Genomic DNA, 17,206 nt, shown 5'->3' with positions numbered 1-17,206 from the left:
TTTGTTACTTTGTATATCCAAGACTCTTAATTTATTTAATACAATAAAACCTCTGAAAGACGGCCATTGTTCGGAGGTTACTTTATACGCATTTTTTTTTAATTCTTAATTTATTTAATATAGTCGAACCTCTGAACGACGAACACTGACAAGAACATGAAAGAAGTTAGCCGTTGTTCGGAGGTTACTTCGTATGCATTCCAAAAAGAAACACGTTCCTGAAAAATGGCCGTCTTTCAGAGGTTGAGAGGTGGCCGTCGTTGGAGGTTGGCTAAATTTGACGTCAATGTTACGTCACCTTTTCATTTTTACAGTAAACAGACGTAAAAAATAACGTCACCGCTTGAAATATTACACCTTTTTTTTAACTTCAGGAGCTAAAAACACGAATAATTTCAAATTTTATCGCATGTTTAAGCATTTAGAAAAGTGAATTTTAATTTCCGTCTGTGAAACTATCCAAAAAAATTGAATTTAATATATTTTCTCCCCCTTTAAAAGCATGAAAATCATTGTGTAGAGAGAGATAATTCTAGAAAATCTAATTAATTTCAGCTAAACGTATGACTAAATTGGACTTTATAGGCAGGTTCTGTATCAATGCTAGTACTAAAAAAATAGCTAACAAGAAATAAATTGGCTATTGAAGCTAGTAATAAAAGGTTTGTAAGGCCATTAAGTGATGAATGCGGATGTTGAAAATCTATAATACTAGAGAAAGGGATAAAATCAGGATTATTGTTGCTATGAAACGGCAGATGAATGGACGTTCGATGAAGAAATTAAGTTTAAAACGAATTTGTGCCCATTATTATATTAGTATTTACACTAAATTCTTCATAGATATTCACTTTTTAATGGAAAATTTTTTTTTTGTATTGGGAGCATTTAAGTGATGCAGAGGAGGAGATTCCTCATTCTCATCTCTTAAAATCATTAACAAAACAATTATTCCTTCACTGTAGAGTGATAAATTCTTACAGTTTATTATCTAAAATTAATCTTTTCAGGCATTTTTAACACAAAACATGCGTGTATCTGTATCCTTGTTGGCGTAACTCTATATTATTATTGGAGCAGAGCCTCCCTATCTGCTCAGTACCCCATTGAAATAGTCTCATCTCTTCTTCAGCCTTTCAAACTCTTCTTCTCTCCAGCGTAGAGTAGATCTAGAATTAGAGTAAGCACTGTTAAGGGACGTAGAACCTACTCAAGTGATGCCATGCTCCCCCTGATGATACCTACTCTAGGCTGGAGAAAGGATGAGAAAGAGGATGAAGAAAGAAGAGATCTGTGGGGTACTGAGCAGATGTTTTTATATCTTCATCCTATTTCTTCCTTTCTCTAGCCTAGTGTAGGCTTTATTATGGGTGCAGATCCTACTTAAGAGATGCTCTGCATCCACTTATGATACCTATTGTAGGCTGGAGAAAAAAAGAGAGTGAAGGGATGAGAAAAGGGTAAGAAGGTCTCAGCAGATGGAGTGAAGATATAAAAACATTTATGCTCTTTAATTGTTAAAATAAATGCTTAGAAACATCCTTCAGAATTAGTTTTTAATATTTAACAAATACACTTTTATATAATTTCATATAAACATAATTAAATAATATCAAATTTAATGAATTTCTTAATATAAAAAGAATATTTAGAATGGGCTTGCAGATAAGATAAACAAGCTGCAGCTTAGTGCCTCAAATTTTACATTTATAATTAACGGTGGAAGGGAAAGGACTCTTATATACTAAATTTAGCCCTGAAAACGTTATAAATTACTCATAAATTATAAAAAAATGGAGATGAAAAGAGAAAATTAACAAGGAAAAAAAGCTATTGGATAAGCTTAAAATCTTGAGATAAATGTTAATTATTAAATGTTCCTAGAGACTTTCAGGTTATTTGAATAAAAGCAAAATGGAATTTAACTCCTTTAGGCCATGTAAATTTCGTGTTTACAAAATTCGAATATAAATTATGAATTATCCATTAAGTAAAGAGGGGAAGAAAACGAAGAAGAGAAGAAGTAAACACACGATAACACGAAAGCTTCTTTTGAATTTCAAAACATTAAAATGGGTCCTTTTATACTTTTATCATTCAGAAATTTTGTCTATTGAAATATATTGCCCAATTTTCTGTTTACTTTTATATAAATGAATCTAATTTGAATAACCTAAACAACTCTCCCACCTTCCCCACTCTCTCTCTGTCTGCTGAGTAACTAGAATTTTACTTCTCCTTCCTTCATTTACATATACATATAAATTAATATTATCTTATTGTTACGCAATACAAGAGGAACAAAGAGTAGTGTCTCACCGTTACAACGAAAATCTGACTCGTGTAGTTCGGCTATGGCCTTGTTTCGAAGGTAGAAAGGCATAAAACAACGCGAAAAAAGGCCTAGACGTGGGCTCCTCCTTAACCATCCTGCCAACCAGGATAAGTGGCAGTCGCAGGTGAAAGGGTTATCCGATATCCTTCTGCAAAATATAGAAAAATATATATACTGTATATATATATATATATATATAATCATGTACGGAGGAGGGGGAGACTACCTTGACCTTTGTTTCGTGTCAGGTGAACTGATTTGATAGAGGAGACAAGGTGTCAAGAGACTTATGACATCTGTCAAACTACCTGCTCTTCTACTTTATCTTATACGAGAATAGAAGTAAATTATCGTAGGGGGGAGTTAAAAATAACACTTACAACACTCGCAGTTTCTTCATATTCTCGAACAGATCTCGTCCCAGTGTCGTTATATTGTTCCTGTTTAGTGTCCTGAAACGTAAAAACACCAGTCATTTAATACGTAATTTCCGGTTTAATTAAGCTTAAAATATATACATATTTTTCGAAATTACACTTACAATATTTCTATGTCTTTTAGTCCCTTTATGGCTGCATCGTCGATGCATGTCAATTCATTGTTATCCACTTGCCTGTAATTTAAATTGATAAATTTTACTGTATCACGTGGATAAATCTTATAATTTATTAATTATAACTTTAAAATAATTGTTTAGGCCTTTATATTAATATAATTAAAGCTTATATAAATCATATTCATGTTTACGTAGTGAGAATCGAGCGTAGTTTAATTAATTATAATTAATTGAATTGAGAAACAGACTTCAAGGAGGTTGATAGTTTACGTATGTTTAGTTTACAGTAAAACACCGCAACCGGTAGCTCGCGATTCTCACTAATTGAACGGAAGTAAAGGACACTTTATAGTTTTATACACCAAAAAGCGCTTTTATTTGGATACAAAAGTATCATAATTGACGTCACTGGTGTGTTATACAATGAGAATTAGTGTATTTTAATTATCATTAAAGAACGAAGTTGATAATCTATTACGTGTTTAGCTTATGACCACGTTCTCCAATAAGTGGATCGCGATCTCCAAACATAAAAAGCGAGTATCGACTGATACAACGTTAAGAGGAAGCTAAACAGAACACGTGACTGGTAAATAAACACGTTTTAAACTACTTTTTCTGCTTAAATTATATTTTTAAGCACCAAATAAGGTACCATTAATGCTTCTATACCGATATAAAAGCATAATAATCGATACTTCGCGTGTTTAAATAATGAGAACTTAGCATAATTTACTTATCAACTGAACTAAACAACAAATTTCACCTTTGATAACCTAGCTTATGTTTAGCTTACTACAAAGTCTCTCAACTGGTAGATCGCGATCTCATTCTCCTCCAGTGGTAGAAAGGAAGTATCTAATTGAAGAGGAGGATCAAATACCATAAACAAAACACGTGATAGGTGTAACCCCCTGTTTCTCTGTTTAAATTATGGTTTTATAAGCCAAATAGCGGGCCATTACCGCTTGTGAGAGCATCATAATTGACACTCTCATCAAAGTAAACCTCCATTAGCGCTGGCCACGTCTGAAGATACACCCTATTAGCGACGTTCTCACCTCCAAAAATCCTATTAATTTCCGTCCCGACTCTTTCCATCTTGACGATTCCTTTTTAAGCAAAAATTCCTCACACTTTTATCACCCCTCAAAAATCACCGTTAACCATTACGAGTTTAAATTATTCATCGCAGATGCTACCGAGATAATAAAAATGAATAACGAGCCCATTATGCCCAAGAAAAGAGCCCATTATCGTCCTCTTAAATGACATAACGATCACTAAAAATGATAATTAACTTGAATAAAATTTTCAAAATAACATAATTAAAGTCCATTATCGTTGAATATAAATGAAATAACAAATATTATTAAAGTTGATATGCTAATTTGACCTGTAGAATAATGAATTTCTTAACGACAATGTGATTATTCGTGAATATTTTCCCTAAATCTTCCTCCCTCTTCCACCCTTAGTACTTAAGAGAAGGTAAAAAAGAGGAAGTTTATGATGGAAGCATCTTAAACTTCCTCTCTTTTCCTCCCCTTCTCTTAAATACTAAACTTCCTCCCTCTTATTCTCCCTAAAGTCTTAAACTCTTCCCTCTTCCTTCTTGCATCTTAAACTTTCTCTTTTCCCTCGTCTATCTTAAACTCTAATTCTTCCTGCCTTTTCCTCCCTCTTCTATCTTAAACTTCTTCTTCTTCCTCCCTTTTTTTCCTCTTACATTTTAAACTTCTCTTTCTTCCTCCCTTTTCCTCCTCTTACATCCTTAACTTCTTCTTCTCCCTTCCTCTTACATCTTTAACTTCTCTTTCTTCCTGCCTTTTCCTCCTCTTACATCTTAAACTTCTTCTTCCTCCCTTTGCCTCTCTGTTACATCATTAACTTCTCCTTCTCCCTCCTTCTTACATCTTAAACTTCTCCTTCTTTCTCCCTTTTCTTCCTCTTACATCTTAAACTTCTCCTTCTTCCTCCCTTTCCCTCCCTCTTACATCTTAAACTTCTCCTTCTTCCTCCCTTTTCCTCCTCTTACATCTTAAACTTCTTCTTCCTCCCTTTGCCTCTCTGTTACATCATTAACTTCTCCTTCTCCCTCCTTCTTACATCCTAAACTTCTCCTTCTTCCTCCCTTTTCCTCCTCTTACATCTTAAACTTCTTCTTCCTCCCTTTGCCTCTCTGTTACATCATTAACTTCTTTTTCTCCCTCCTTCTTACATCTTAAACTTCTCCTTCTTCCTCCCTTTTCTTCCTCTTACATCTTAAACTTCTCCTTTTTTCTTCCTTTCCCTCCCTCTTACATCTTAAACTTCTCCTTCTTCCCCCGTTTGCCTCCCTCTTACATCTTAAATTTCCTCCCTCTTCTTTCCTCTTACATTTTAAACTTCCACCCCCTTTAAATATATAACTCCCAACATAAAATACATTTACATTAGTTTATAATTTACATTTTAAAATGATTTAATTACTCTAAGTCGATTTCAATTAAAATTCATTAAAATTAATTATTTAAATAGTTGAAAAATTATTTACTGTTCTCGATATGTTTACGAATAAACGTAATTAATTCTTATTTATAATTTAAAATTTAATTTATTCCTGATTACAAATTAATTAATATTTCACGCCATTTTATATACAATTATAATTGTAATTAAATATAGAATTACAGTCAAGCAAATTAGAATAAATTGTATAAAAATTTTAAGCCAAATTTATATATTATTTTTTTTAAATTTAATTAATTAAAATAATTTTCATTAATTTTTTAAAATATTTTTTTGAATTTAATAAAAGTAAAATGATTAATATTTTAATTTAATTTATTAAAAAACAATTTTAATTTTTAAACTTAATTTTAGTCTAATAGCATTTAATTTAATTATAATTAAAATCTTCTAAATTAATAAAATTAATAAATTAAAGTAAAAGTTCGTGTTTATGCGTAGAAACTATTTCTGTGCTGCAATTTGAGTAGATTTGCCGCAGTCGTTCGTTTGTCTGTCCGCTTCTCCTTCCTAAATCTCTATAACAAAGTTTGCTAGATAAAAATCGAGACCGGATATTGAGAGTTTAGGGGCCTGAGGCCCCGATTAATTATATATAAACTTTCGATCTGGACCCGAAGTCACGTGAATTTTTAAAATTAAAATGTGATTAAAAATGGCCGTTGTAATAATAAGTAATAGTTTTTATTAATTAATTAAAATATTAAAATTTTAAAAAAAAATTACTTACAGGTTTTTTAGTAAAGGTGCACCTTTTAATGTCTTCCTTCCGATTACCGAAAGTTTATTATGGCTTAAATCCCTGAAAAGGTTAAAAATACTTTTATTTATAGAGAATTTACTTATTTTAAGGGAATTTTTAATAAGTTTAGCAGTTTATTATCTTAATGTGATAGAGTTATGCGTAGTAAAACATCTATAAAAATTATAAAATGCAGGATAAATACAGGATACAATGTAAAACTATTGTGGATATCAGAATAAAATACAATATAAAGATCCTATAGACCATACAGAACCTGAGATCCTGTACTGTACATTCTGTAGGATACAGTGTAGGAATAATATAAACACTACAGACAGCATAGAAAGATCTTATGGACTAGAATACAATATAGACGGCCTTTAGATTCTACAGGATAATATATATTATACAGGAAAAATTTTATATTGTATTCTATAGCCTATATAGGATCTTACTATTCGTTAGTATCCTGTGTATTCTACAGGATAGTGTAAAAATGCTGTATGTATCACAGTAGAAAGGTTCTATGAAAGAATACAATGTGAAGTCCCTATATTGATTTACAGAATAAACTATAAGGATACACAGGATCTTTATAATGTATTTCGTGGTTTGCGTAGGATCTTGAAGGATTTCTTACACATTGTACAGAACAGCATAAAAAATTGTAGATATCAAAAAGAATATACTGTAAATTCTAGAGTATACAGTAAAAAAAAAATATTTCGATGTTGTAGTAAAATCCTATAGATCTTGCAGAAAATTCTATAGAATACATAAATATTGCACCATAGATACTTTATATAACATAGTATACACTAATTAGGTTGGCACAGAATACACAGAATACAGAAAAGATCCTATAGAAAGCAGTTTTCTATAGCTGTGCTTACAAATATATCTTCAATCAATAACACTGTAAGTATATAAAATATCAAAACTGGATATTATTCGACATTTCTTTGGCATTCTACACAATAAAAATCCTTGTAAATAACAAGAAAAATTGATTTAATTAAATTATAATTCGTTTTAATCTTATTTTTTCCATCTTTTTTTTAAGAACGATTCTGAAGAATCGCATTTAAAAATAATGAAAAGAAAGATTAAGAAGTAATCAATTTTCTCGATTGAAACTTAAACCCTTTAAACTATTGAAGATTTAATTTTCTGTACTTTTAAAGTATTAAATTCAATAAAAAATAATTTAAATTTTTAACAATTAAATTCAACAAGTTTTTCCTCCTTCGGATGAATCTCTATTCATCCAGAGAAGTAGAAACTCTTCAATTTTTAATATCAAAATAAAAATTAAGGATAATTGTAATTAAGCATTAAAATTACAGATTAAAATACATTATAAATATATATTATTGTTATTATTTATGTAATTTATATGAGTGGTAGAACAACGTTTATATCGCATCTCTACAGGGATGCTTCATTAATTCATCTTGGGCATCATCTGGAGAGGATGCTTCCTATGAATTATATGAGGATATTATCTTTAAACTGATCTCCTATTATGTTTAATCTGATGAATGGCTAGCTTTTATTTAAGTTCTTTTTTATATTATCCGGATATTTGTATCACAGTCGAACATATGTCATGTCCTTATCTAGAATCACTACAGTACTGTATAGAAGAATATACACGCACTTTATAGATACATAAACATATATATATATTCATGAATAAAAAAGAGGGAAAACATTTTAAAATATTCTTATAAATATTCTAACTTATAAATTTATTTATAATACTGTTATCAGGAGACTTTGACCGTAAAAGTTTTATAGTTGGAGAGAAGGAATGGGGAAATCTATACCTCAGAAACTGTTATTTATACCATTTTTTATGTGGATTTTATTATTTATTGTTAAAAAATAACAATAGTTAACATTAAATATACTTTTTTCCTACTCAAAAATAGTGGAAAATGTTAATTAATTAAAGAAACTATGAGTTAGTTTACTAATAACAGTTAAACTTTTCTTAAAGATCGTATACTAAAGCCACAGTTCAAAACAACTGTTACAATAATAAATATACAGGATTATGTCAAAGTCACAGCTCTTTAACAAAGAAGTAGTTTAGAAGTAAAAACAATAAGGTCCTTTGTTGCTAAATATGCAACAATGGGGTGATTTTTCACCACTTCACATGATAAAACACGTCTATAACTTAACATTTGTAACATCAAAGACTAGAATTAAATACAGGGGAAAAAAAGGACTAAGTGTGAAGGGTCTCATTACACCCTTCAAACTTTTCTGTATTTAATTATACAATTTTTAACGAATAAACGCATTTAGAAAACAGTAAGATAAAGGACGAGAAGGTGTATAAAAATTACTGCCTTCGATAGGAGGGATAAACAAGAAGAACAATTAAAATGCTTCACTTGTTCAACGGTTGATCCTTAGTAGAAACTGCAACTAGTATCTGTAAAAGCTCCTAGTTTTAGTTTTATTGGGTGGAATAATTGTTTTTATACGACCCGAAAAAAAAGGAGGGGGAAGAGACGAACGGTAGGGAAAAGGGAGAAAATTTATGCTAAAAGTCACGTGCCCATCTTTAATATTTTCAGCTTTTTGTCGATGAGAAAAGACGGAAGGAGATGATCTCTGTGAATGAAATTGCTTCTGGACTTTACATAAGTAAAAAAGTAAAGTTCTGGTCAATACCGGTGATGGAATTTACATCAGAGGTAATCCCCCTTCTTCAAATTTCTTTCTTCTTCCATTTTTTTTATATTAATTTCATTTCTTATAGAGTTTTTTTTTTCCTTCTTCTTTTTCGACTAATCTCTTCTCTTTTAGAGTTTATTTACATTAAAAAATTACATTATTATAAATATAATTTTTACCTATTTTCGTTAGGAAAATCATTTACTTTAAAAGCTTTGTTTTACACAAAACATCTTGAACGTCTGTTTGTCTGTCCTCTAAACTTATCTGCACCAAATTTTTCGTAGGACATGCTGAATTCCCTATAATAAACTCTTCCCCTGACTTTATCCATAATTTCGTGAAGAAAATAGTTTTTCTTTCGCTGTTTACACGTCTATTTGTATTTTTGCTAGTTAATTATAATATACAGGCACGAGTCTATAAGCCTGTATATACCACAATTAAAAAATTAAGTTTTTATACTGTATACAAGGTTAGTTCTTCATACTCATAACCTGAGCTACCGTCGTAAAGCGAGCCATCCTACTTTTCATAAGAGTTCATTGTCATAAATGCCACAAAAACACAGTTTTAATTGTATAATACTAAATAAGAGGTGGCCGAATAAAGATGGAGGCGTATAGAAAACGTATACTTGTCGTAAAAGCGGGGTTGTAAAGCTATCGGTCGTAAAGCGGGGGTACGTGTCAAACACTTGTATTTTAAGTACAAAGACAGTACAAATATCACAAATACGTGCGTAATTATGTACATTCTTTAGATTTTTCACAATAAACCGTTTAAATGCCTTCTATTTAGGGAAAAAGCTTTGAAAGTTGACAATAGAATTCTCCTGTTTTTTTCCTCTATTCTAAAGAGTGCTGCATACAATAAAGAAATTTCGACTGTGAAGCAAAGTAAAAGAAAAGATAAAGTTTTCAAAATTGAAAAAGAAAATAAAAGAAAAGTAAAGAAACAAGAGAATCATTTCAAACATTCAGAAACTCGGACAGATGCTGAATTCTGGGAAACAATCAAATGGGTGAGTCTGTCTTCCTCTCGTCAACCACGAGATTACCCAGCATTCCTGAGAGTAGCAGGACGTGAAGTTAACGATGTGCCACTCACTCAATCGTGGGAAGAGCGGTCTGTCTATCCGAAACGCAGATGACCAGAAGATAGAAAGTACACAAGCCATTTTGACCAAAAACTTCCCTTTGTGGGTGGCCTTGGATGGTTCACGTTTACTTTGTTTGTAATTTGCCCTTATGGGCTTCGTTCTAGATATCTTCAGACTGTTTTTGTAACAGAGAAACTTGTGATTGAACTGCTCTCCTTCTGCGGGCATTCCTCTTAAATAAATACAACAAAGAAGGAAAATAAGGAAGGTTTATCTAGCTTTATGGTAAAAATTATTAAAAGCTCTTCAATGGAATCACTTATAATAGAAAATAAATACATTTTTAATAGTTTTTCTTGAAAAATAAATATTTCTTTTTACACTTCTAGATCCTTCTAGGATGAGATATTCTTGAATTTAAAACGATAACTCAGGCAGAAGAAGCCATGTTTTATGCGAGTGTAAAGCCGTTTTACCTTTAAAAAAACAGGTAAAAATCTGTCAATAAATGAAGCTTTTCCAATGGATACAAACAATTTTTGTAGTTTGCGACCTTCTCTGTAATTTTTAAACAGCAAAATAACGGTCTTAAAACATGTTCTTACACGAAAACTCTCTTGCCATCGTCTTTATGGACTCGGTTTAAATGCTCTTAAAGTTTTTATCGATTATTTTGATTTTATATTGCGTAAACTAAACTACAATAGGGCAAAAATTACGTAAACTGGACAAAAACAATGCGTAAAAACACAGTAAAGCAAAACACAGGAAGGAAACAAACACCTGTTATATTTACATTTGTCATCAATGTATCTCTCCAGCGACTCTTCTAAGTTATTTATTACTTTTCGGATGTGAGAGAGCAAGAAAAATGAAAATGGATGAGATATGTGACACTGTCCTGTAACGACAGTGTGCATCTACGCCCCAAACACCCAGGGAATGTGTCCATCCATCTCTCTTGTTTAGAGAAGAAAAAAAAGAAAGAAAAAAGAAAAAAAAACTAGAGTGCATTTGCAAGATGTCCGCACTTGCAATAACCACTGCATAGAGTGGTTACTTTGCTTCTCCCACGCAAGGATTTATAACCCATCCAATACTAAAGATGGGTTGCACCAACCCCGACAACAAACTTGATGCCACAGACTTTTACAGCTTTCTCAACCCCAACAGATGCTCGCAGTCAGCATCTGCACTCTCCTATAACTTCCTCTCGGTTGCTCGCAGTTATACGTGGATTGTGCTTCACTTCATTGCTGTCAATGCCGGAGGATTTAGTGGGTCTTTTCAAAGATGTTTCGCCATTAAATTGAAAGTTTTAGCAAGAAAAAAAAAACTGTATTGTCTTTACGAGTGACGAGTAAAACTGAAAAATTCTATACATAACGCTTTAATGAAGCGCAAGGAAGTGACGTTACGTCGATGGAAAGACGTCGGAAAAATTCTCTTGTTTACGCTTAAAAATTGGGGAAATTTCCCTTTTATTATAAAATACATCCGGTTTGTGCTTAAATTTTAATTATAATTAAGGCAAACGGCATTAAATTTTTCTTGTAGAAGGCTTCGAATGCCCCTAAAATCGTATCGTTGACATGACCCAATTATCGACAATTAATTACCAAATAATTCCAAAAAAAAATAAAATAAAACTGCTAACAATTATGTTAAATTTTTATTTTATGGCAACAATCTTTAAATTTATCTTTATGGCATTTTTAAATTCTTTTTAATGCATTTTTAATTAATACTTCGACTTTTTATTGTATGATTTAGCATCGATAATGACTCATTTATTACTGACTTAAACGTTAAAAATAAGGCAATTTTATGTAGCCCTAAATCATTATTTACATTAATTAATTTTATATTTTATTTTGTTTTAAAAATTAATTCCTTAGGGCCCACAAATCACCAAATATTTATGCCCGTCGGGGCACAATCTCGATTGGAATTGTGTATTTGTACGGTGTTTTGAGGGCCTCAAACGTGCATAAATGTCAATATTCAATCTTATTCCCTATTAATACAGTACTGGCAAGGGCGCTATACTTTGTTTAATAATTGATTACCGCGTGATAAGGGCCTGACATTGTATAAACATATAAAAGGGGCCCTGTCTCAGTCTAAAGTGGCTAATTCTAGATCATTAAATATCTCTAGAACACTTAAATTTATAATAATAATAAAAGTCGAAAACTTACAGATTAATTTTAATATTGGGGCCTAAAAAATATATTAATTCCAGGAGAAAAGTAATTATTAATCTACTTATAAATCAATTAATTATCTTTAAAAGTATCCAAGTTATCGCATGCAAAATGCTTCCAAAACTTTATAAATTACAGAAAAAACTCCCAAAAATTCAATTTTTATGTTATAAAATTGTACAATTTAATTAATTATAAACAAAATAAGACGTTTTTTTTAATTGTATTTTTAATAAAAATGCAATTTTTCACAGTCTTACATTGTTTTCTAGCAAATTTTCCTTTTGTTTACATTTTCTTAATTGTAATTAATTTCTTCAAATGTAATTTTTAATTTTATTTTTTTAAAACGTAACTTAATTGCCGATTTCTAGAAAAAAAATAACAATTATTATTTTTCTTTTTTCAATTTATAAAATGCAGTTTATTTTTTCTTACAAAGAAATTGAAGTTGTCATTTTTATACTTGGTACTTTCTATGACTTAACCGTTCATTGTGAATTTCTACAAAGGAGAAAAAAATAAAATAAAATAAGCTATAGAAAATATTCTATAGAAAAATATTAAAGAAATAATTTACCATAGAAAAATAGTTTAAAAATTAATAATTTTCTATAGAAAAATACATTTTTGTTGAAGATTTCTATAGAGTTTTAATGGATTAATTTTAATTTTAGTGGAATTCTGTACTTTCTACATTATTTCAGTCAGATATTCTCTAGAAAAGTATAAAATTAAACCTTCTACAATTAAATTATATAGTTTTCTCTATATTTTTCCATAGAATATTTAAATAAAATAAGAAAAAAGATACAAATTTCGACGCTGTACTGCCTAACCTAACCTAACCCAAACCTAACCTAATCTAACCTAAAACTTAACCTAACCTTACACCTGACCTAACCCAATTTAACCTAACCTAAAACCTAACCTAACTTTACACCTAACCTAACCTTACACCTAACCTAACCTTACACCTGACCTAACCCAACCTAACCTAACCTAAAACCTAACCTCAACTTTACACCTAACCTAACCCAACTTAACCTAACCTAACCTTACACCTAACCTTACACCTAACCTAACCTTACACCTAACCTAACCCAACCTAACCTAACCTAAAACCTAACCTAACCTAAAACCTAACCTAACCTATGTCCGTTGTATGGAGGTTATTTTGTATGCATTTTTTAAGTATCTGAAAAAATGTCCGCTGTTTAAAGGTTATAGGACGTTAATGGAGATTCGAATGGCATTTTCTATGGATTAATTTAATTTAAATTAAATTAAATTAAATCCGTTAAAACAAGCAATAAAGCGATTTAAAAAAACCCGAAAATTGCCCCAAAAAATTAATTACAGCATAAAATTCCAATGATGAAAGGAAAATTTCGAACATATTCTTGGAGTATCGACGTTACACTGTAAACTTTATAAAGGTTAGAGGAGAGGTAAAAGGGGGAGAAGTAACTGAATTACACAGAGTTCCGGTGGCATCAAAGCTAAAGATTTTAAACTAACTATCCCGGGCAGTAACTTAGTCTAGCCTAAAAGTAAAATAAACAAGATATCAGGAGATAAAACCGAGCGTGTAAATAAGACTTTCAAGTCACGCCAGATGAGTTTGATAATTTACTTATCGTCCAAGGAAGTGGAGAGACTTGGTGCGTTGTGCATTTCTAACGCTTCATTAAGGCAAATATGCTACTGTAAAGTAACCCTATCCATACTTAATGCGACCGCAGTTCTACTTTACTAATATTGAATCACGTATTATGACGAAATTCTGCCAGACTACTGAATAAAATACGTTTTATTTGGGTTATTTCATGTGGGAATTTCTTATTAAATTATTCTTTTTTTTTACGTGAAATTCGCTTTAAAATATTTAGGAATTTCTTTAATATGGTTTAAAATAGCCTTAAAAAAAACTTTTAAAATTGATGCTTTGAGGAAGAATTTCACCAAAAAATTTCGCACTAAATCCTCTAAATATGTAATAAATTTAGAGGAATTCGTTTGATATTCTTTAAATTTTTAAATAACCTTTAAAATGATGCTTCTAGAGAAGAATTTCACACAAAACTTCACACTAAATCCTCTAGATACGTTATAAATTTACGGAATTAGCCTTAAAAATCTTAAAATGCTCTTTTAAAATGATGCTCCGGGAGGAGAGGAAAAATTTCTTTTAGAACTTTACACTAAATTCTATAAATATGATACAAATTTAGAGGATTTTTTTCAGATTAATTGCCATTTAAAGATAGTCTAAAAACCTTTAAAATTACCTGCAAAAATTTCTCCAAAAATCCTCTAAATATTAGAGGAATTTCTGAATGACGTTTTAAAGAAATTTATATAATTATTATGTCTAAAACATCATCTAAAAGTCTTCTAAAAGATAGTCTGAAAACCTGTAAGATTACCTTAAAAATTATTTAAAATTCCCCTAAAATTACTAAAACACCCTCTAAACATTAAAGGATTTTATTGTACAGAATTTCTGGCCATGCTTTAGAGGATTTTCGGATAATAATTTGTTGACTAAAGCATCATCTAAACCCTTTAAATATGACACTTGAAATCCCATAAAGTTTCTGTGAAGAACAGTAAAATCCACTAAAAAAAATGTCACTAGAAAAGTACAGAAATTACGTAAAAACATCTACTAAATACGTCAATTTTTAAGAAAATTCCAGCATAAATTCAGTTTTAGTGCATGGAGAGGGAATGGTGTAATAATTAATAAAGTCCCCCCATCAAGGTCAAACGTACTGTACAGTAGTTACAATACTGAATGACACTTAAAGCAAACTATAATTAAGAGAGTGAGTAATATTTTTAGCATTTATACGGTAATTAATAAATCAATTTTGACTACTCCAAGTCGTAATTTATGACGTAGGAAAAAAAAAAACACAGGAGAATTGTGAAAATGCACGTAGGAAGAAGAGCTGTCATTCTTCTTGGCATCACCCATTTTTCCATTACTGGCAAACTATTGACTGCATGAGTCAGACGCTCTTCTCTCTCTTTTCTTTCTCTCTTTTCAATTTACAGAAGTTGTAAGCCTTTTCCCTTCAGCAACAACGTTTCTTTTCAAGAATTTAATATCATTAGACAGACATTTGCTTCTATTTTCCCCCCTCTCTCTCTCCTTCTTCCACTGTATTACCCATTTTAAAATGTTTATTTTGAGTTTATTAAAATAAAAATAATGCATATTTTATTAATAACAGTAAATTTATTATGTGAATTTTATTATTTCTTAGGTTTTTCGATGATTAATTTATTAGGATCCTTAAAAAATGACATTTTTTCCGGTATGCCAGATAATAGATAATCTGGTATCTTCCCTACTCTCCCTTGACTCGTATTAAAACGTTGGCAATGTCATCCCTGTGATTTATAATGGAGTAGTGGGGAAATGTATCCTAGTTGTGAGAAAATTCGAAAGTTTTCTTAGCATTTTTATAAATATTTATGGCTTATATATATCTAGTTTTCTCGGATAAAATTGTACTTAAGACTGCCCTCCTGTTTTCTAACCACTATGTTTGTACACGTATATACGGGTTGTATACATGTAAATACACTCGATTTACTTAGAAAACATTAAATTTAATAATAATAAAATATTTTTAATCGAGCATTGCTCATTTTCATTTTATACTTTAGCCCATTAGATTTGATTAAGATGATGCTTGCAGCATCATCTTAATCAAATCTAATGGGCTAAAGTATCCAATGGGCTAAAATCAAATCTAAAATTCGTTTTTATTTACTAAAATTTTTTAATTAATTGTATTTTATACGCGTATAAAAGCAATATACACGTAAATATACTTGATTTAACAATAAAATATTTTAATTATTCTCATTTTAATCAAGAATAGTTCATCGTCATCCCATACTTTAACGAACTAAATTTGCCTTTTGTAACACTTAATTAAATTTTATTTATTAAAATTAGCAAATTTATGTTCTTGTGTAATCTTAATTAAGATTTTTCGTAAATATTTCGAGTAAACAGAGAAATAAACTTGGAAATAACGCAAAGATGAGTGCATCGAAGCGAGTGACGGTGTTGGAAAAAATTCAAAATTTTATAAATTTCGACTAAAATAAAATTAATTTGACTTATTTTTTCAAAATTAAACACCTTAAACCATTTAAAAACATAAAAATGAAGCAGATAAATATGATTTTTCAGCTTTAAATTAGCTTATAATCTGCATAAACTTCTCGTAGTTGTTCCTTGATCCTCCTACTTAAGTAAATTAACATTTTAATAAATAAGTCAAGGATTTTTCTCAGAAAAGAAAAATATTTACTAAATTTGATTGATGAATATTTTTAATTTTAAATCTAAAATAAAATCTCACAACAGGTTTTTTTTCTACCTCCCTCCCTTTGATACTCGCTGTGATTTGAATAATAATCAATCAACTTTTACATTTCTACAACTTATAGAATTAAAGAAATTAGTCGAAAAAATTAATAATTAAATAAATTTTATAGCAAATTATATTTAAAATTGAATAAAATTTTAATTTTTTTTATATAATTTTAATAAGTTTTAATAAGATATTATAAAGTAAAGAGGAAGAAAGTTGGAGAAGAGGAGCGAATCGACTTGAGTGATGCTGATGAAAAACTGAAGATTTTACAAATTTTAATTAAAATTAAAGCTAATTTCACTTATTTTATCGAAAATAAACATGTTAAAGCGTATAAAAACCAAAAAATATTACGAATTTTATTAAAAGAACACGTGTAAAATAGCCGAACCCGTGACCTAAATATCCGAAGAATCACCTTGAAAAGTCCCGAATTTATACTAAAGTTAAAACATCGAAATTTCGAGTGAATATCTACTACTATTATTATTATTTAAATATTTTCTAAGGAAAGGAGAGAGAAAAATATAAGAGGAAAAAAAAATCTCAATCAATAACGCAGAGAATTCAAGAAAAATCTACGATAGGTAAGTAAAGTCCTCATTCAAAACTCGATCCGAAAAGTTATGTATAGAAGATGGAGTGACAGTAACACG

The 17,206-nt window shown here is 30.2% G+C and overlaps 1 protein-coding gene across 4 annotated transcripts in view; it reads right to left on the bottom strand.

Annotated features, from left to right (window-relative positions):
* Nucleotides 1-17,206, bottom strand: part of LOC136987869 (protein slit-like) — a 119,266-nt gene that overhangs the window by 55,838 nt on the left and 46,222 nt on the right. For all 4 annotated transcript variants that reach the window (XM_067285624.1, XM_067285625.1, XM_067285626.1 and 1 more), the window contains 4 exons: nt 6,133-6,204; nt 2,877-2,948; nt 2,716-2,787; nt 2,320-2,483 (listed from right to left, as the gene is read on the bottom strand). In XM_067285624.1, coding sequence (XP_067141725.1) covers nt 2,320-2,483; nt 2,716-2,787; nt 2,877-2,948; nt 6,133-6,204 — 380 coding nt within the window. The remainder of the gene's footprint in view (nt 1-2,319; nt 2,484-2,715; nt 2,788-2,876; nt 2,949-6,132; nt 6,205-17,206) is intronic.

This window comes from Centruroides vittatus, unplaced genomic scaffold (assembly GCF_030686945.1).
Source record: "Centruroides vittatus isolate TY-2023 unplaced genomic scaffold, ASM3068694v2 scaffold_2802, whole genome shotgun sequence".
NCBI lineage: Eukaryota > Metazoa > Arthropoda > Arachnida > Scorpiones > Buthidae > Centruroides > Centruroides vittatus.
Note: the sequence above shows the minus strand (reverse complement) of the source record. Positions and strands in the feature narration are given on the sequence as shown.